This window comes from Kogia breviceps, chromosome 3, assembly GCF_026419965.1.
Source record: "Kogia breviceps isolate mKogBre1 chromosome 3, mKogBre1 haplotype 1, whole genome shotgun sequence".
Classification (NCBI taxonomy): domain Eukaryota; kingdom Metazoa; phylum Chordata; class Mammalia; order Artiodactyla; family Physeteridae; genus Kogia; species Kogia breviceps.
In genome coordinates, this window is record NC_081312.1 from 170,076,832 (window position 1) to 170,097,012 (window position 20,181).

General features: G+C 47.8%; 3 protein-coding genes across 4 annotated transcripts in view; 2 read left to right on the forward strand and 1 right to left on the reverse strand.

Annotated features, from left to right (window-relative positions):
* The window catches only part of CCNY (cyclin Y), a 126,350-nt gene extending 116,182 nt beyond the window's left edge, over positions 1–10,168 (reverse strand). Inside the window, exon 1 of one of the 2 annotated variants that reach the window (XM_059056723.2) lies at positions 9,963–10,168. In XM_059056723.2, the coding sequence (XP_058912706.1) occupies positions 9,963–10,116 (154 nt within the window). In that variant the 5' untranslated portion in view covers positions 10,117–10,168. The remainder of the gene's footprint in view (positions 1–9,962) is intronic. The other variant, XM_059056721.2, reaches the window with a different exon arrangement.
* LOC136793897 (myristoylated alanine-rich C-kinase substrate-like) overlaps positions 10,115–20,181 on the forward strand; it is a 29,221-nt gene continuing 19,154 nt past the window's right edge. Inside the window, exons 1-2 of the mRNA XM_067030632.1 lie at positions 10,115–10,678; positions 11,066–11,161. Of these exons, the coding sequence (XP_066886733.1) occupies positions 10,115–10,678; positions 11,066–11,161 (660 nt within the window). The remainder of the gene's footprint in view (positions 10,679–11,065; positions 11,162–20,181) is intronic.
* Positions 11,109–17,690, forward strand: LOC131753824 (endogenous retrovirus group V member 1 Env polyprotein-like). Its single transcript, XM_067030316.1, is given in 2 exon segments — positions 11,109–11,195; positions 14,810–17,690. A coding segment is annotated over 1 exon segment (1,059 nt). The 5' UTR covers positions 11,109–11,195; positions 14,810–15,026; the 3' UTR covers positions 16,086–17,690.

Genomic DNA, 20,181 nt, shown 5'->3' on the forward strand with positions numbered 1-20,181 from the left:
TAAAATATGAAAAACCCACACAAAAAACTAGCTGATTTTAAAGTTGAAGTACAAAATAAAACTGCTGACTAAAAGAAGAAAAATGTACCACGCCTCTCAGTATTGCACTAAAAAGGGAAAAAAGGGGGGGAAAAAAGGAGAAGGCATACGGAAGACAAACGTATGACTTTTTAACTTGAGCAAAGGAATCACACACCTTCCAGGTGCACCCAGAACGCCATGGCCCCATCAGCTCAGAGTCAAGGGCACATGTTTCTGTCCACAGTACCACGAGGAGCCCCAGCTCAGAGCACGTGCCCGTTCTAAGGAGTCCAAATGAGCACGGAAAGCAGCCCTGTGGAGAAACAGAGGGGTTGTTCACACGGTGTCCCTGGAGCCCGGCACGCCTGCCCGTGGCCTCGGATGTGTGACAGTGACAAACGTGCAGAACCGAGACAAAGGGGAGATAGCACTGTCCCCTCGCGGGCTGCAGCCCACGCTCACCCAGCCCCACCCACTCTTCTCTTGTCCTCACACTCATCCTCGACTCCCTCCATCCTTCCCTCCTGTTCCTGTCACAGTGCCTTTTTTTCCCCAGACACAAGAATAACTTCCATTTTCGAAAAACCCAACTTAGGCTTCAACAAAGGCTCCTCCCAGAACATTCTTGGTTAAATGAGAGACAACGATGAGGTCCAGTCGTCCAGTGTCTCCTGGTTCCACACCGGAAGCCCACAGGGCCTCTCCCCAGCAGGCCATCCCCACTGACCCTGAAAACCACAGCCCCGCGCGCTGTCCAGCCCCAGTCATTCTCAAGGGCGCGAGACACCCAACGTGGCCCAGAAGCAAAGGCACTGACCACTCGTGGGGCCGTGCCCGCCCGGGGGGGTCTTTGCACAGGGTCATCTCCCCGCCCACCTCAAGGCCGCTGCAGCCCCTCCGCACACACTCTGTTCACGTCCTGCACTCCCCAAACCCAGGGGCCACCGACAGCTGCAAAGCCAGCGACTAAGCAGTGTCCCTCCCGCTGCGGAGGAGACGCTACACAGCGCACGGGGCCTACATCCGGGTGCAGGGCTCAGACAGAACCACCAGCCTCCATGGAAGAGAACGGCGTGCACAGCAAGGACCCGTGCTCTCTTCCTCCAGTTCAGGGCTGTGCGGTTGATACTTCAAGTCACACTTCTGAAAGGCAGCTTTGCTATGCTTCCTCCAGACTTCCGACAAAATGCAAGAGACAGTACATTAGACAGTAGATTTACCTATAGAAAAGAGTCAAATGTATGCTAACATTAAAGTGAATGAACAATAATACGTCCCTCTTCATTGCCTTTAGCTCTCGAAGACAGAAGGCAATCTCCAATTTTGTAGAGACCCTGTTTACCAATGTCTTTCAAGCAAAGGAGTAACAAGAACTACACATTAAAATAACAGCCCATCACTTACACACAGCTGGAGGGGAAAAAAAAGATTATCCACATAAAGTGACAAAAGTAATGCTCACTATAAATGAAAGTACTGCTTGATGAATGTGTGAGTTCGAAATTTTTGAAGCTGAATTTAAACACAGCATCACAACTTCAACTCTCATCCTAGATTTCAGCAGGACACACAGGGAGCCCTAAAACCTGGACTCGTAAGCAACTATACAAAATCTAGATCCACATCTAAAAACCAGAGATAGTTCAAAGGACAATTGCGAATACACTTAATTCAACAGCTGTCATCAACTAGTAGTATCCTAAGTCAAGGTTCATTCCTGGACAGAATTCTAAATGTGGAGTGAAACCTTTTCTTGAGGTGAAGGACAGACCTCTTAACCCTATCCATCCATGAACTAATTCCCCTGATTAATGCTAAATTTGCAGAGTGAGACAAGAATTTATCAAATATAATCACAATATCTTTGATAGCTTCTTTCCCCACCAGGAACAGAATCATCCATACACAAGAAAACTTGCTTACAAAATGTTTCAAACACTACACAGTGTTGCAACACACAGCTATATTACACGTGAACTCCCATGCAGAGTATTTCCTATTCATCCTCCTCAGAGACACAAGGTCTATAATCGGAGGTGTCCAAAATAGAAGTGACTGGCATTTCACCATCCAACTAAGATTTCTGTAAAGCTCACGAAGCAATCTGGCAAGGATGTAATTGCAGTTGCTAACAATTATCTTTAGTGTACTCCAGCTGTACTTCTCTCAGTACCAGGAGCCAGCTGACATGTCTGCGGAGGCTGGTACATCTCTGCTGAGCATGGCACTCACATCTACCACACCCAACGAGCCCCCACTATACAGCCCGAATAGGGGACAAAGACCACAAAAGAATGACCCAGGAATTAAAATTACATATGTTAGGTAATGTGTCTATCAAATAATGAAATCAGGTTGAAATATTTTTTTAATCAAAGTAGGATAACCAGAGGAGACTAGACACTTATCCCAGAGATGTTACCATTGCCCAAATATTTTAGAACTCCCTTTCGGTCCAACTTTTGAGCCATATGAAAAACAAATAAAAAAACAAAGTTCCTTTACAAAGTCAAAACTGTTGTATAGAATGTCAATATTCTGACAAAGGCGAAGAATAAAGGATTTCAAGGTTTTCCACTCCAGTATTTAAGTGTAACCTCCCCAGCAAGGAAACAGAGAAGCCCAAAATGTAGCAATTTGGAACTGACCATCCCTGAGATGATCTCTCTTCTCAGAGTCACCAAGAGACTTTCTAGGTAAAATCTTGCCGACTGAGGAGCCTGCTTATTTGTCAGCTGTCAGACCAACCACACTCAATTTTAGCCTCAGCACACCCCTTTTTCCAAGCTGGCAGAGAGCAAAAGAAGCCCCAGAAGAAGTAAAGGAAGGGAGCCATACGAAACAGCTATCAGCAGCACAAGCAGCTGAGACGGAAGAGAGGGCGAGGTCTCCTCTGACCTCTCTGCAGCTGTGGACCCAGCCAGTCAGATTCTTCCATGAAAAAGATGGGCACAAACTGCCCAAAAAAACTCACTCAGGGCTTCCTGAGCTTACTTTTCAGCCCATCAATTCCTCTTTATTTAAAGTAGTATTTTAATATAATAAAGCACCTGTATGCATGCCTCAAAAACCTTATTCTTTGAAGAATTTTTTTTTTAAAATCTCTGGCCTTACCCTCTCTGTCTGGGCACAGGCTGACGTTCCCAGGAACCCAGTTCCGCGGGCAGCCAGCCAACTGTCTGGCTGGCTAGGGGGGCCGGGCATCCCCAGGAGTCGGGGAAGCTGTCTCAAATACTCATCCCACTTTCACTGCGTGGCATCGTGGTATGACTTTGGAAAGATGCAACCCAGAAGGGCAGTAAATGCTAGAAAGAGGATGATTTCTATTCCAAATTCTACTGCCAGCAAGCTCCCACTCAAAGGTCACAGAGGTCTGCATAACCTCATCCCACCCAGCTCTAAAATTCTACTTATCCTTCTAGTACTACCTTGAATGCTTGATATGTTAGTTGGATGAGACCCTTGGCTTCTGGCTTCTCTGGCTATGGAAATTTCAAACACAGGTTGCTGTAGCTCTTGCAGCACACTGCATATTTAATCCAAGAAAATCAACATGAGCGCCGTGTTCATAATGACATACATGCACCTAGTACTTTCTGGTTTATTAAGCATTTTAGTCTCATTTTAGGTCCCTTGGGTCATATGTCAAGGCAGTATTTTTTTTTAATAAATTTATTTATTTATTTTGGGCTGCTTTGGGTCTTCGTTGCTGCACGCGAGCTTTCTCTAGTTGTGACGAGCGGGGGCTGCTCTTTGTTGCGGTGCGCGGGCTTCTCATTGCGGTGGCTTCTCTTGTTGTCGAGCATGGCCTCTAGGCGCAGAGGCTTCAGTAGTTGTGGTTCGCGGGCCCTAGAGCGCAGGCCCAGTAGTTGTGGCACACGGGCCTAGTTGCTCCGCGGCATGTGGGATATTCCTGGACCAGGGCTCGAACCCGTGTCCCCTGCATTGGAAGGCAGATTCTTAACCACTGCGCCACCAGGGAAGCCCTCAAGGCAGTATTTTTAAGCACCCTTTTTTAAGCAGAGAGGAAAGTGGCTCAGTAGGACAGAGGCCCCACAGCAAAGACAGAGTCATGTCCGGAGCGCAGACCTCCTGATTATTGGGCTCCTGCTCTTTGGCCTCCAACAACTTCACAGACCCAGAGGCACATTCTGTAAACCCCCTGGGAAGAGCCTTCTCTCATTCTTCAGGAAAGGTAGGATAGGACAACAGTGAGTCTTGAAGCACAGAGAGGAAATGGTCTCCTACTCAAGACTCCCAGCAACAAACTCAACATTTCATGATGACGCGAAAGGCTGCAGGGAGAGTGAGCTCTCTCCTTCCTTCCAGCTACCAGCTGAAAATGATACCGAAAGGACGAGAGGCTCTAACATCAACTGTTGGTGCCACAGACTTACCCTGGGTGCCTAGATGTTGAATCGTTAAAGGATCTGTATCTTGAAGCATGACAAGCATGATACCATGAATTGCTCTCTTGTGAAAAATACCAAACACTGCTTCCTTTAAGGTAAGTCCAACACTATATGCTTGGAGCTAAATCTCTGACCCTACGTGATTAAAACAGGATTTCAAAGCTGCTCACGTGGCTTGCCTCTCATTATATTTTTCCTTTTGGTTCTGCCCTTTCCTGGATAGGAATGGATTTAATCTTTGTGTTGTTAGTTTCATCTAGCCAGAAATGTGAAAGCAATTCATCTCCTTAAGATGACAGAAACAATCAGCTTTGTAGAAAAGGGTGAGAAAATCTACAATTCCAAAAAATTATTTAATCTTCACTCCTCCCTAAAAGGAGCAGAAAAGTAAAAATCCTATTTGCAAAGTATCGCTAGCCAAAAGCACACAGGCAACAACTGAACCTCTGAAAACAAGACAGGCACAGATCACTCCCTCCCTAAGTAGCTATCACAGGGTAGCTGAGGTGTGACGCTCTAGCAAGTAAGGATAAATTGGACCCCAACTCTGCCACTAACTAGCTGTGGAAACTTGAGCAAGTTTCTTAACTTTTAAGGCTCGATTACCTCTCCTGTAAAATGAGGAGAACGATGTGAAGAGATTCACTACCCTCTTCCAGGATCTGCATGACCTGCGCAAGAGACTGCACCTCGCCAAGATTCAGCTTCCTCATCCGTAAAGTGAGGGGATGGGAGCAAATGACTCCCTGATTCTAAAGTAGGGAGGAAAATAAGTGAGTGGAGTGGAGGTCAGGGGGCCACAATCGTTGCTCCATGGAGCCACCACTGTACGCAGTCCGCCCACATTTGGTCGGAACATCTTCACAAACCTCGCAGGCAGCATTGCTAACAAATTTTAGCCTGGAAGCAAAGTCTACAGGCATGTTTTGCCCGTCAGGCTGGAAAGGTTAAAGTGGGACCGAGACTCGAGAGAAAGAACGCAGAGGAGATCAATTTCCATAGGCTGCAGACAGCGCGGAAACCAACGGCAGGAGTCCAAGCTCCTGTCCAAACAGGCACTTAGGTCTGTTACCAGCTCTCTTGCCGCCCCAGCCTTATAGCAGTGGGCTTCCCCCAGCTACCCTGCTGTGCCTGGGGGAGCACCTCAAGCTTCCAGCTTCCCTGGCCAGGGGGTTCAGATACCAGTGCCGTATATCCCAGAACACATTTCACGTTTAATCCAAGAAAGTCACATGAATGGCTGTGTTCATAATCACATTTGTTTATCTAGTGTTTTTTGATTTATAAGCATTTTAGTCTCATTTTGATCCTTAAGGACGTGAGACCACAGCTAAAGCCATTCATCTGAAGAGACCTCTGAAATAAGACTAAACCTATCACACTATTAAACAGATTTCCACCAGCCACTGGTTTCCTTTCGGTTTGGTTGTGTTTTTTTCTTTTGTTATGCTTTGAAACCTTTCTTCAGTTTCATTTTCAGGGTATCACCTTATCTGCTTACCTCTCGGGTGAAAACGCAAACCAACCAAGTTTCACACCCACTCTGCTGTCCTTGTCACGAGGCCTGTTCATCCCCTACTGGCTTCTGCTCCCTCTCACCCCATAAATACACACACTGAAGCTGTGCCTCTGAGGTCCTTCAGTGCTGGCTTCACTCATTCATTCAACCAATATCTAAAGTGGGTCTTCAAGGTATCAGGCACTACTGTAAGCACTAAGGTTACATCAATGAACAAAACAAAAATGTTCTGGTAGAACTTATATGCCAGAGTAGAAATATTATTACAATACATACATATGTGTATACAATGTACTACAGGTGACATGCAATTAAGAAATCATAGTGCACAAAATGTATATTAGGATTGTTGATGGGGTGACCAGAGGAATGTTAAAGTGGGGTGACTGGGAAGGCCTCACTGAAAGAGTGAGGCTTGAACTAAGACTGAAGGTCAGGGGAGGGGGCTGGCCAAGAGAACACATGGAGAAGAGCATTCCAGGCAGAGGGACAGAGCAGAGGCCCTGGAGTGACAGCATGTCTGGTGTGTTCAGGGAACAGCACTGAAGGAGGCCAGTGTGGCTGGAAAGAGCTAGTGATTGAGGAGGGCAGGCAGATCACAAAGGGCCTTAGAGTCCACTGGAAGGACTCCACTGTCAAGTTCACTGTAAGGCTTTTACTCCATGTGACATAAGGAGTCGCTGCAGTTTTCTGCGCAGAGGAGTGAAGTGTTAAAGTTCTGAAAAGGATCTCAGCACAGCTGCAGTGCTGAGAACAGACTGGTGGGTAAAGGGAGAAGCAGGGAGACCAGTCAGGCTGCTTAGACGGCAACAGCAGGAGAGGTTTTAAGAAGCGGTCAGATTCTGGATATATTTTGAAGATAGAGAGTCATGCCTTCCTAGCAGACTGGATATGAGCTGAGGGAGCTATTGGATTGTCAAGGATGAGCACTGATCCCTGGATGAAGTGGCTCCCAATCATTCTGAGGTCTGAGTTTGTCAACCCAAACTGACACTCTGGTACAGATATTACAATTATCCTGATTTATTTGGTCTCACCGAATTTTAAAATCTCTTTAGTCCATTCCTCTTCTTCTCCTCCTCCCACAAAAATAATCTAATCCGGTTAAGTCCAGCATGTTACAGATGGAGGAAGTCCTTCCCAGAGAAACCATGGATACAACGCAGTGACACACAGCCTACCCCAGAAGGCAACCCCACACTAGTTAATACTTAGTTAATATTTGATGGCTAGCCAAGCAAAAATGGAAAGTTTCCAGTAGTCATTTACTGGCTCCACGACTTTGGGCACGTCATTTCTCCTCTCTGCCTCATTTCTCAGTCTTAAAGTAAGGATAATATTACCCCCAGGGTTATTGTGACCACTGAACGAATGAGCTGATGTCGAGCATTAAAGCGGCATCCAGCACAGAGTAAGCAATATGTAAGGGTTGTACTTATTACCATCACTGTTGCTAAGGGTTTTTGTTTTTTCTCAATCTCACAGTAATTTTACCAGGAGTAATACCTGGGTAACTGATGAGTCTAATATAAATTTCTAAAACAGGAATAACCTAACACGAAGGTACACTAAATACAAAGGCAGGCAAGTTGTCTGTAGGCATCATGGAAGCCTAATGCAGTCACTGAAATTCTACAAACATTACCTGCTGTGTTTGGGCAGGGAAAACATGAACCTCATATCTTTGTGCTCTAAAGAAACTAATCTAACCCAGCTCCATGAACTTCTCTGAACCTTCCAAGACTAGCTGTCTGGAAGATCTTTCAGGATATAAGAAATACGGTACTTAGGCACTTCAGCTTTTGTTACCTACTAAAATCAAGAACTCCTGAGATGTAGTTTTTACGTGTTTATTAATCACCTAACAATCAGAAGTTAAAATACAGATATATATGTACATCTATACACTACAATTTAAGCAAATCTATTCTCTTCTCCCAGCCTCAGACAGAATGAATTTCCACGGAAAATGCCCCTGAACAACAGTGACACTTCCAAGGCTCACCCAGCCAGCGATTTTCAACCCGACTGCATCTTAGAATCACCTGGAGCGCTTTACACATACTAATGCCAAAGCCCAGTCCTAGATTTCTACTCTAATTGAAACCATTGAGAATGGCCGAATAGGTAAATACTACAAGTATTATTGACTGAATGTGGCAGACAGAGAGAACATTGTTTAAATAGTGAACTAGTATTTCTGGGTTTAAACTAGCTTCATATCAACTGGGTTCTGGGGTGAGAAGCCACTACATCCCAGATTAGAAATCATCTACAGCCCAGATTAGAAATCCTCTTAACCTGCTCTACAGTCTCTCAAACCACCCAAACCTCCAAAACAAGAGCTGCTGCTCTTCCAAATGTTTTCTCAAAAGCGAATGATGACCAAAACTTAGATTTCTTCCAAATGAAAGAACACAACACTACTCTTATTTTTTTCTGGCAAAATCCTTCTAAGCCTTACTGCCGAACAGCTGATTACAATTACTTTTATTTTCCTGTCTCCTTACTATAGGCGATAATAACGTGCAGCCTGGGCCTAAGAAATGAGTCTTCCTTTTGTTTGTATTATTTTAATCCATTATTTAAAACACAATGCCTCTACCTGATATTAGAGCACAACATAAGGGAGAAATTATCTTCAATGTTCCAACATTATACAGGACTAAGTGATGATTTCCTACAACAAAATCATTCATTCAATCCTTTAAAACACAATACTTAGTGTTTATTACATGCTGGCCACTTCTTTCAGGTGCTTGAGACCATAGGAATGGTCACGACAGATCGACCTTAATATCCTGCTAGATGCTTTTAAATGCATAAATTTAAAAATAAAGTACGGTTATAGTTCAAAGGCAACGAAAGAGTAGGTCAACATAATGGAAGTCTAAAATAACACCACTAGAAATGTCATACTGAACCCTAGTTTACTAAGTGCCTACTATAAACCAGACATTGTTTTTTAGTCTCTTTTACATATGGTACTCATTTAATAAAGTTGTTGTCCTAAAAAGAAGAATTTACTATTTAGAATAAATTAAATGAGGCCAAACAATGAGAAAATTCTTCCCTTTGGTAGAGTTTAAATTTGGCTTTGTACACTAGATGGAATGCGCCATCCTAAAAGTGACAAGAATAAATTACGATACACTTGTGCCAATTCATTCACACAAGAAATTTTTTCAGATTAGTTCAACCACATCAACTGTGAAAAGATTCAATGGTTTAAAAAAAAGTTGTCATAAAAATATATTTCCAATTTCAAATTTTTAAGGTGAAAATTTATAAACCGTATGATGCATAAACTACCCTTCTGTAGATATTATGCCACGTAGCTTATTTTTAAGATGGTACGAATGAAGATACTGTAAGACCAATAAAATAAACAACCATTACTAGGCGCAGCGATCAGTCCTCTAACTTCCTTTACAAAACACTAATCCAAACCAAGTCATTCAAATCAATCAGAAATTCACGGGACTGTAATTCAGCCTCAAGCAAAAACGAGGGGACTTATTCCAAAGCTCTCTGCAAATCACTGTGATAATGCTGTAAAGAAAAAATTTTAAAGCATTCAGGTGAAGCTATCTGACTGCAATCTCTCAAACCGCCCCCCCCCTTAAAAAAGGCTTTTTGTTGGTGGTGTTTTGGGGGAGGTTAGTTTTTTATGGAAATGGGCTGAAGGCCAGCAAGTGGGGTCAATTGGCGAGTTTCCGGGCAGCTGACCCAGGCACCCAGTCCTCGGCCTGCCCAGGGTCCCCATACCCTTCGCCTTTCGGAGGACGGACGGCCTCACCCTTCTGCGCGCAACTAGACGGGCAGCTCCGCGGGACAGCCGGCCGGAGCCCGGCCTGAACCCCTCCCAGGCCCGCTCTCGGGGGCGAAGACCCCGGCCCGCTCGCGGGGAAGGGCCGAGAGCAACGGCCGCCGGGCGGGGTGCGGGGCGCACGCTCAGGCGGCGCGGGGCGTCGGAGGGATCGGAGGGACCCCCCGCCCGCCCGCCTCACCGTCGATGTTCTCCCGGTCGCTGATGTGCTGCAGGTTGCAGCCCGTGTCCTCGCGGCTCAGGTCGGCGTCAGGCCGACAGGACTCCAGCCGCGAGTGGGCATTCCTGCGGAGCTTGGGGCTGGACGACACGCAGCACGAGGCGGTGTTCCCCATGGCGGGCGCCCCGGCCCCGGCGCGGCCCCGGGTCAGCAGCGGCGGCGGCGGCGCGGCCTCGCCATGGGCGGCCTGGCTCCCCTCGCCCGGCCCGGCGGCCTGTCCGCGGCGGAGGAGCGCCCGCGCCCGCGCGACTGCGGCCGCCCGGCCCGGCTCACCCCGCCGCCGCCATGGCGGGCGCCGCGCAGCCGCCTCCGCGTCCCGGTCGGCCCGGCTCCGCGCCGGCGGCCGCAAGCGGTTCCGGTTCAGGGGGCGCGGCCGCTCGGGATGCGGGAACGCGGCGACTCGGGGACGCGGGGCGCACGCGAGCGGCTGGAACGCGGGCGGTGGACGGCGGGAACGCTGGCAGCGGGGAGGAGCAGCGCCGGGCCTGGGCGTGGGCGGCCGCAGGGACTCTGGGTCCGGCCCTCCCGGCCCCGCCCTCTGCGCCCTTTCGCGCCCCGCCCCCCGGCACCGCACCGCCCTCTGCCCTGGAAGCGGATGCGCGACCGAGGAGGGTGCCCTCCCGCGGGCGCGGGCAGCGCGGCGGCGGCGGCGCGAGGGATCGGTGCGGGGAAGAGAGGTGCGTGCGGCGCCTGGGCCGTGGGGTGGGGGCCGCGGGGTTGCTCCGGGCTGAGCGGGGGCGGTGGGGTGAAGCGGAGTGAGGGGCTTTTTTTCTCTTTTATGCGCTGAGAGGCAGCTGGGCAGGGTGGAGGCGCTCTCCTGTCTTGAGCCGCCTGTCGTCTGCCCGGAATGCACCTTGGGCCCGGGCGGCGCCGCGCTCCCCGCAGGTTACCGTCAGATCCGTTGAGTAGTGCCTGCTCTCCTGTTTCCCCGACCTCGTCGTGGGCCGTGCGTGTGGGGACTCTGGAGGGTGGTCCCCGCCCCGCCACCCCCAGTGCATCGCTGCACCCTCGCCTGTCGGGAGGACAAAGTAAGGCGGCAGAAACAACCCTCCCACCCTTTCCAGGTGGCCAGGAGAGGCGTGCTGAGGGGAGACGCGGGGACAGAATGCTTTGAACAGGAGAAACCTGGCGCAACCCATTTTCCATATGAAGAAACTGAGGTACAGAGACACGAAGTGTTAGTGACGGACGCAGGTACTAACTGGGAAGAAAAGTAAGGGAACTGATACCCAGCATCAGCAATGTGTGTACATCTTGCCAAAGGCAGTGTAAACATGATTTTGTCTAATTCTGGACGATTTTAACCTTTTTTTAACTTGTGCCCCCCCTGTCTCTCAGTAATATTACAGTTATTAGTCCGTAGTTTTAAAAGTTCCATGCTCTGAACTGTATTATTGCCATTTGTTGGGTTAAGTGGTGGGTGTCCTTGTCCTGCGTTGGCCTGCTGGTCCCCTCTGCAACCATGACTGTACTGTAAACGGGGATTGATGGGCGGCCAAAAGTAAGACGATTTACATCCCACCCCCTTACCTGTGAGGTCGATTCCGGTATCAGCACTCTTTCCTTTTTGTATGTGCCACAATGGCCTCCCCCTCCTCAGAAGAGATTTGCTGAATAAACTACTGGGAGCTAGTACTCTCAGAACAGGGTGCGGTCCCAGAAGGCAGAAAATCGGAACAGAGAATGCGTCTGTTAGTAGCCCCAGATGACCCGCCGTTTAGTCATAAAAATAGTCCACAAGAAATTAGGGAACAGGTAGATCGTGTGGTTTGGGACATATTGGTACCAGGAAAGGCAAAGCATGTTCCCCCAATAGAAATAGAGGAGGAAAAAAAAAAAAAGAAAGAAAGAAATAGAGGAAAAGCCTGGTGAAAAATACCCTTGGCAGAGGCACTGTCCTTTAAAGCCTGAGGTGTTGAGGCAGGGGAAGGGGTGGGGATGGGGGCCAACCACCGCTCACCAAATTCTTGGAACCTGGGCTCATTCGGCCCTGCTAGTCCCCTTCTCTAATTCTCCCCATCCAGAAGCCTCCCGATGACACGGGAATACCTGTTTGTGCAAGACTTACAAGCAGTGCGTGAGGCAGTCATCCATCCCATTCACCCAATGGTGCCAAGCCTGTACACTGTACTCAAATGCCAGGGGGTGCTCAATACTTCTCTCTGTTAGACCTCAAGGATGTATTTTTCTGTATCCCCCTACATCCAGACTCCCAGTACCTTTTTGCCTTTGAATGGAAGGAACTTGACACCCAGGAAGCTATTCACTACACTTAGACAGTGCTTTCACAGGGCCTTTGGGACAGCTGCTGTCTTTTTGGAAATGCGTTAGGAAAAGAACTGAGGGAACTGAGCCTGAAAAATGGAACTGTTACAGTATGTTGATGACCTATTAATAAGTAGGTAAAGGAAGATTCAGATCAGAATACTGTTAAGGTCCTAAATTTCCTGGCAGAAAGGGGATATAAAGTCTCCCCAACAAAGACTCGTATTTCACAGCAAGAGGTTCGATATTTAGCGTTTGTTTTGACCCCCATCGCATGAGCCCTGGCCATAAATCAGAAAACAGCCATTAGTGCATTACCATCGCCAGCCACAAAGAGACAACTCGGAGGCTTTCTCAGAATGGCTGAGTTCTGCCATATCTGAATTCCAGATTATGGCCTTATAGTCAAACCCCTACCGGAAGCTCTAAAGGGAGAAGAAAGGGAACCCCTCTAATGGAGTAGGGACCACCAGTGGGACTTTGAGACTCTAAAGATTGAGTTGAGTAGGGCACCAGCACTGGGGCTTCCAAATTTAGACAAACCCTTCACCCTATCGATGAGAGGTCAGGGATAGCACAAGGAGTCCTGACCCAAAAGCTGGGAGCAGATCAAAGGCCAGTGGTTTACTTTTCAAAACAACTGGACTCAGTAGCCCCGAGATGCCCCAGCTGCTTACAGGCGGTAGCAGCCATGGCCCCACTGGTCAGTGAGCCTTCTGAGCTCACCATGGGACAACACCTAGATGCATCATCTCTTCATCAGGTGCAGTCTGTTAGAAGCCAAAGGACACCGTTGGTTAACCGGGGGAAGGTTAGCAAAATATCAGTCTCTCGTAATGGATACCTCTGATATTACTTTAAAGGTGTGCCGAGCCTTAAACCCAGCAACTCTTCTCACAGCTGTCGAAAATGGAGATTTATTGCATCAGTGTACAGAGACAAGAGAACAAACTTATTCCAGCAGATCCAGTCTTCTAGATGAACCCCTTGACAACCCTGAGGCTGAACGGTTCACTGATGGGAGTAGTTTTACAGAGATGGGAACCCGAATGGCAGGATGCTATAGTTAGCTTAAATGAAATCATAGAAGCCAAGGCCCCACCACCCCAGACTTCAGCCCAGAAAAATATTTTTACTGATTCTAAATATGGATTCCATGTGCTACACGCTCATGCTGCCATTTGGAGAGAGAGAGGAATGTTAACTGCTAGAAATTCTTCCATAAAACCTAAAGATTTAATCTTGGCTCTTTTAGAAGCAGTGCAGCTCCTGACCCAGGTGGCAGTAATTCACTGTAAGGGCCATCAGAAGGACGGGTCCTTTATAAGCCAAGGAAATAACAAAGCTGATCAGGCCACAAAACAGGCAGTTCAGTCGCAAGAGCCTGACCAAATCATGGCCCTAGTGATTGGCCCCCCTGAACTCCCTGGCCTGCCCCAGTATTCCCCACAGGAACAAGAGAATGCTGAAAAATGGGGCTATAAGAAAGAAAGCACAGGCTGGTATATAAAGGATGACAAGTTTCTTATCCCTGGGGCCCAAGAAAGGAGGCTCATTAAGGGTTTACATGGTGCCACCCCCTGTGGGAGGAATACACTATGGGACTTGATACAAAGGACCTTTTCAGGAAAGGGGCTTAAAGGAACAATTAAACGAGTGACCCTTGCCTGTGATTTGTGTACCCATAATAATTCGCAGGCCCATCCAATCCCTCCTTCATTACTCAAGCCACTTCAACCCCATGGGACATACCTGGGGGAAGACTGACAATTAAACTTCACCCAAATGCCCCCACAGTCTGGATATAAATATCTTCCTGTGTCTGTCAGTACTTTTATAGGATGGGTGGAAGCCTTCCCCACTCAATCTGAAAAGGCCACTGAAGTCTGTGAGGCCCTCTTAAATAAGAGACGATTCCTCGGTTTGGGCTTCTAAAATCCCTGCAGAGCGATAATCGGCCCTCCCTCATAGCGAAGATCACCCAAGGCCTATCGACCGCCTTGGGAATTAGCTACAATCTGCACACCTCTTGGCACCTCCAATCTTCCGGAAAAGTGGACAAAATGAACCATACTTTAAAGAAAACCTTAACAAAACTTTGCCAAGAGATTCATGAGCCCTGGACCAACCTGCTTTCTATTGCACTCCTCAGGGTTCACATAGCCCCCAGGAGTCGCCTGAAGCTTAGACCATTTGAAGTGACCTATGAGAGGCCCTTCCTTACCACTGGTATGAGGAAGTGAGCCAGAGCCTACAGTGTGTTATTAACCTGGGACAGGTTCAAAAGGCAATCTTGGACTAAGCCAAGAAGTCACTGCCAGGTCCCACTAGGGATACAACAGAAGGGGCAGCCCCTCCACAAATTAACTTCAGGGACCAAGTTCTTCTTAAAACTTGCAAGGAGGGATCCCCTGGAGATCAACTATTACCAAAATGAAAAGGCCCCTGTAATTTTAGCCACCACCACTGCCATTAAACTACAAGGAATACCTAGTTGGGTATATATATCTAGATTAAAACTCTTGCCTCCAAAAACCCCACAGGCCACAACAGAAGAATACGCCTGTGAGACAGTAGAAGACCTGAGATGCTTATTCAAAAACCAAGCACCACTAACAGATGAGTAAAGGAGGATGTGGTAGGCTGGACTTCTGTTTGATTACTTTGTAATAGTTTTGCTCACATCTTGGCAGTTTGCTCAACCACCCACACTGAAAAAGCAACTCTTTTGTCCCTCCTGGGTCTAGAAGACCAGAACCAATGACGGAGTGCAAAACGTGGGCACTTCTCTTGGCCCTTCTCCTAAAGAGGGGCTGGGGAGAAAATAATAGGGGAAGCGGAACCTGGAGAGAAAACTCAGTCGTCAACTATTCCAGCATTTTGGCCTCAGGAAATAATCTCTCTAATCGTTGGATCTGTCATCCCCTCTCACAAGAGGGGGTTTCTTGGTTCCGGTTTGTGCCTGTAGATGAGGACATTAATCTCATCCTGACTTCTGAACCCATTAAGAGCACGCCTCTTCTAAGAGTGGAACTCGAAGATCATGATGATATCGGGTGTGTAGAGCTTACAGACCCTTGGAACCAAACCGGTCTCTGGGTCAAGCGGCCCCTTCTCTGCACAGGGCAAGGAACACCCTGTCGCCCCTGCCAGACAGATATCCGCCTTACTGATACGGGACGCTCGCTCTCTATTGATCCTGTGTCTATTTCCCCTTAAAGCTCCTCATGCACTCCTAACCAGACTCATTGGCGTGTGGACCCATCTCTGCTCTCCTCAGGGACCCAACCCAACACCTCTTGTATGCACTGGAAGGGACCAGCAGCCCCTTTCTGGAGGCTCACCTATCGGACCCCATCTGCCTTCAGTGACAAGGAGGGAATAGAGGAAAACTCAGAACTAGATGGAGGACCACTAGACGGAGGGCCCCTGTCCCCCAGATGCAATAATGCACCTAGCTGGGGTTCCCTTTTACGTCGATGGTTTAATTCCACTTCACCCCGCCAAGCTTGCACCCCCACTGGACATCTGTTCCTCTGTGGTCCACCGCAAAATAAACTACCCTTCGAAGGGAACCCAAATTCCTCCTTCTCCTGGCCTCTCCGAGCAATGGCCTATCCATGCTTAGACAGTGTTCGCTTCCGGGGAGAATGCACTCTGGGACGACTGGGCCCTAAAGGACAAGGTACCACCATATATAATAATGGCATCTCTCAAAACAGACACAGCTGGGTACTCAGACTAATCCTGGCAGGAATTGGGGCGGCCATAGGAGTGGCTGCCCTTGGGGCGTTTTTCCCTATCACAAAACAACCTTAAGAAACCTCACACAGGCCATAGAGAACCTGGCCTCAAAAATTGGTGATGAGAATTCCCTAGTGGTTAGGACTCAGTGATTTCATTACCGAGGGCACAGGTTCAATCCCTGGTTGCGGAACTAAGGTCCCGAAAACCTCACTTGGTGCAGTCCAAAAAAAAAAAAAAGAAAAGGTGATGCCTTTAAGGGACCTCCAGGAGTCCCTAGATTCCTTAGACGATGTTGTGTTTGACAATAGGTTAACCCTGGATTATCTTCTGGCTGAACAAGAGGGTGTTTGTGCAGTAATTAACAAAACTCTCAGTACATACATCAACAACTTGGAGGAAGTTGAACTAAATATTCAATAAATTTATGAACAAGCTAAATGGTTACATGGGTTCAGCTACTCCACTGCCCAAACTATATGGGACTCAAAGGTTACATCCCTGGCATTACTTGGTTCCTGTGTCTCCTGGGCCCTCTAGTGGCAGTAGTTCTTTTGTTATTATTCAGACCCTGCCTGTTTAATCTTCTAGTTAGATTTGTGTCTTCCAGGCTTCAACAGTTCCAAGTGAGGCTCATGGTGCCCCAAGGATTTCAACCCGTTCCATTAGAAGGTGACCCACGTCCCTGTAAGTCCTTGGAACAGTCATCAAGGGACTTCTACACCTCTAGGGTAGGCTAGGGTCTGTGGCCCCTGTTCAGCAGGAAGTAGCTCCAGAAGAAGAGACGTTTGGCCCCTTGACCCCTAAGAATAATGGGTGTAGGGCTTCCCTGGTGGCATAGTGGTTAAGAATCCGCCTGCCAACACAGGGGACACAGGTTCGATCCCTGGTCTGGGAAGATCCTACATGCCACAGAGCAACTAAGCCCGTGCACCATGACTACTGAGCCTGTGCTCTAGAGCCTGCAAGCCACAACTACTGAGCTCACATGCCACAACTACTGAAGCCCATGTGCCTAGAGCCTGTGCTCCACAACAAGACAAGCCACTGCAATGAGAATCCTGCACAGCGCAACAGAGAGTAGCGCCCACTCAGAGCAACTAGAGAAAGCCTGCGCGCAGCAACGAAGACCTAACGCAGCCAAAGATAAATAAATAAAATAAGTAAATTTTAAGAAAAAGAATAATAGGTGTAGAATCCCTCAAGGGAGAATGAGATCAGCTGGGACCTAGGGTCATCTACCAGGACACTTGTACCTGGACAGCACCTCCTTGAACAACAGGAAGCTGGCAACCATAAACGGACCAAGGGGTAAAGCTTCCTTAAGCAACAGAAGGCCGTGAATCAACCACAAGTGATTAAAAACAACGTCATGCCTGTGCAGTAGATGTTGACCACTACACAACCTTCCTGGTGGCAGTGACAAGCAAGTCTGCCATTTTGAGGTGCCGGCACAGAAAGTGGAAAATGCACATGATCTCTGTATATGGCACTGCCAAGAAGGATGGACAAACTGCCTAAGCCATGCCCCCTGTCTGGCCTTCAGATTCACCCCCACTGTCACCCCATCAAAGGATCCAGGGAGCTCTTTGTGAAGGAGTGGGCAAGGACACCTGGTGCTTGCTTTCACTTCCTTATGCTGCAGCACAAGCCCCCATAAAGCCATGTCTGACATTCTCATCTGGCCTCTTGTCAATTTCTATTGATTAAAGAGTCCAAGGGCTCAGGTTAGTAACACTTGGAATATAAATGATAGCAAAATGCTGATACGGAGGAGATGAGGAAGGAAAGTTCTAAAGAACTGCAGCCTCAAAGAGGTGGGTAGGTAGCAAGAAGATGAAATGATTTCTCTTTATTAAGGCAGTTCTGACCCTCTTGCTTCCCAGGAAAGCTTGTAACATAATTGTAAGTCAGGGAATATTCAGATTTTCAGGGCTACAGTGCATGGGTAAGATGGCTGAAAATTGGGAGGGGGTTACTGTATTGTCTGTTCTGATTGCTGTGTTGTGATTTGAGTGTCGTATGAAAGGAAGCATCCAGTCATTACCATACATGTGCAGCATATCCATGCAGGCACATTAAATTTTTATTTAATCAGAACAATTATAATATTAATGATACGGTTTGAAGGGCTTACAAGGAGACACAGAATGGCACTTAGGAGACAGCATGACTGCAAGCTTCTCGTTCTAATAGGTCATTGGCAGAACTAGATGGCAGTGTTCACTGAGAAAAGCATCTGGAGGAGGGGGCAGGGTAGCCACAGACTGTTGCCAAAGGATGGATAGCTACTGGTCTGCAGAGACTTTTCTGCACTCCCCCCCCCCCCGGCCCCGCCTTGATGTTTCCACCTTATTCCCCTTAGGAATGCGCCTGTTGGGCTTAGTCAGGAATATGACTTCTGGTCAGCAGGCCTGGAGAAGAAAGATAAGTACGAAAGCCTTGCCAGTAATTTACCAGGGTGTCAACCCCACCCCACCCCTGCCAAAACACACACACACACACACACACATCAGAATCCTGCAGGCAGAGATGCCTCCTGCGTGACACACAGGGACACTTTAGGAAAGGCTGCAGAAGCAGTGGGATGCCAAGATGGTAATGAAAGGTGTCATTTCTTTTTTTTTTTTTTTTTTTTTTTTTAACGGTACGCGGGCCTCTCACTGCTGTGACCTCTCCCATTGCGGAGCACAGGCTCCGGACGCGCAGGATCAGCGGCCATGGCTCACGGGCCCAGCCGCGGCATGTGGGATCTTCCCGGACCGGGGCACGAACCCGCGTCCCCTGCATCGGCAGGCGGACTCTCAACCACTGCGCCACCAGGGAAGCCCTAAGGTGTCATTTCTTGAACACCTGCCAGATACTAATTTTTTTTCACAAGTAAGCCCACCCTATTATTCCCCATTTTACAAATAAAGACACTTGAATTCTGATAATTAAACCTGTGGAAGGTCAGACTACTGAGAAATGGCCTAAGTGGGGATCTAGTCCATGAGGTCCCCTCTTAGCTGCATCCACCCCCACCCTCCTGCCCCCGCTCCAGGAATCACTGAACCAGAGGAGAGCAGGGAAGCAGATTGGAATAATGAGGGAAGGAATCTGCAGACGTTTGAGTAGAAAAGAGACTCACTCTAGTGAGTCTTGCTTGTCTTCTTTCTTTTTCAAGGAGTTTGGGAGTGACTGCTTAGGACTAGTTCTAGACTTGAAGAGAGGGGAGCCTTGTTATTTCTGTGGCTCCAGCTCTCCCGACCAAAGGCAACCAGGTTGAAGAGAAGCATTATTCAGAAAAAACTTGTGCCTTTAGCCACAGTATCTACCATGATGTATTACTTGGGATTCTGAGTGCAGGGACACTTCCTCAGTATGGATCTAGCCCAGGTTTGGGGCTGGAAGGGGAGCACCACGGCCTGAGACCCCGTCCTCGAACACTCAGCCTTCTTAGAAAACATCCAGCTGGATCGACTCAATCACACCCTGCTCTTTGAGCAGAAAGAAGCATTGGGGAATTATTTTTCTTCATCTCCTCCATAATCGCTATATAAGGTTTTGGTTGTAGAGAGGTGCATTTGGAACTTGGGTGAATAGCTAAGTCCGCGCTCTTCAAACTTTTTAGCTCTGGCAGCTTTTTTTTTTTACCAAAGTTTTGAAAGGAATCACAGTATATTTAAAACATTAGCAATATCACTATTAGCTTAAGCAATTTATAAATATCTACTTATAAAAACAAATCAGTGAGAATAGGCTAGCTTGACTGAATCAGGGAGAGCGTAATTACCGTCTCTTCAGCCACACTCCTATCCTTGAAATATGAACCAATCACTTGCACAACTCCCTGAATCACCTCCTAGAAGACAGAAAACACTGAGCCAAGTTAACTCAGGAAATGGACCTTTGGTCAAAAGAAGGAAAATGGCTAAAAGCTCGGACCAAATACCTGCTCAGACTATATCTGTTCTTTATCACCTGGTCGCCAGTCTCCTGGGTCAGTCACTCTGACATTTGTAAGGCAGATGTGGAGTAACCAAGACCCTTTGTTGCGCCACCAGTGCTCTTCCTGTCACCTTCTTATTCTCCAATGACCCCCCCCCCCAAATTAGGCCCCCAGAATACTCAGTGGTAACCAGCTACGGGAAAGTATTGACTCTGATAGCAACTTGACTGACCAACATTA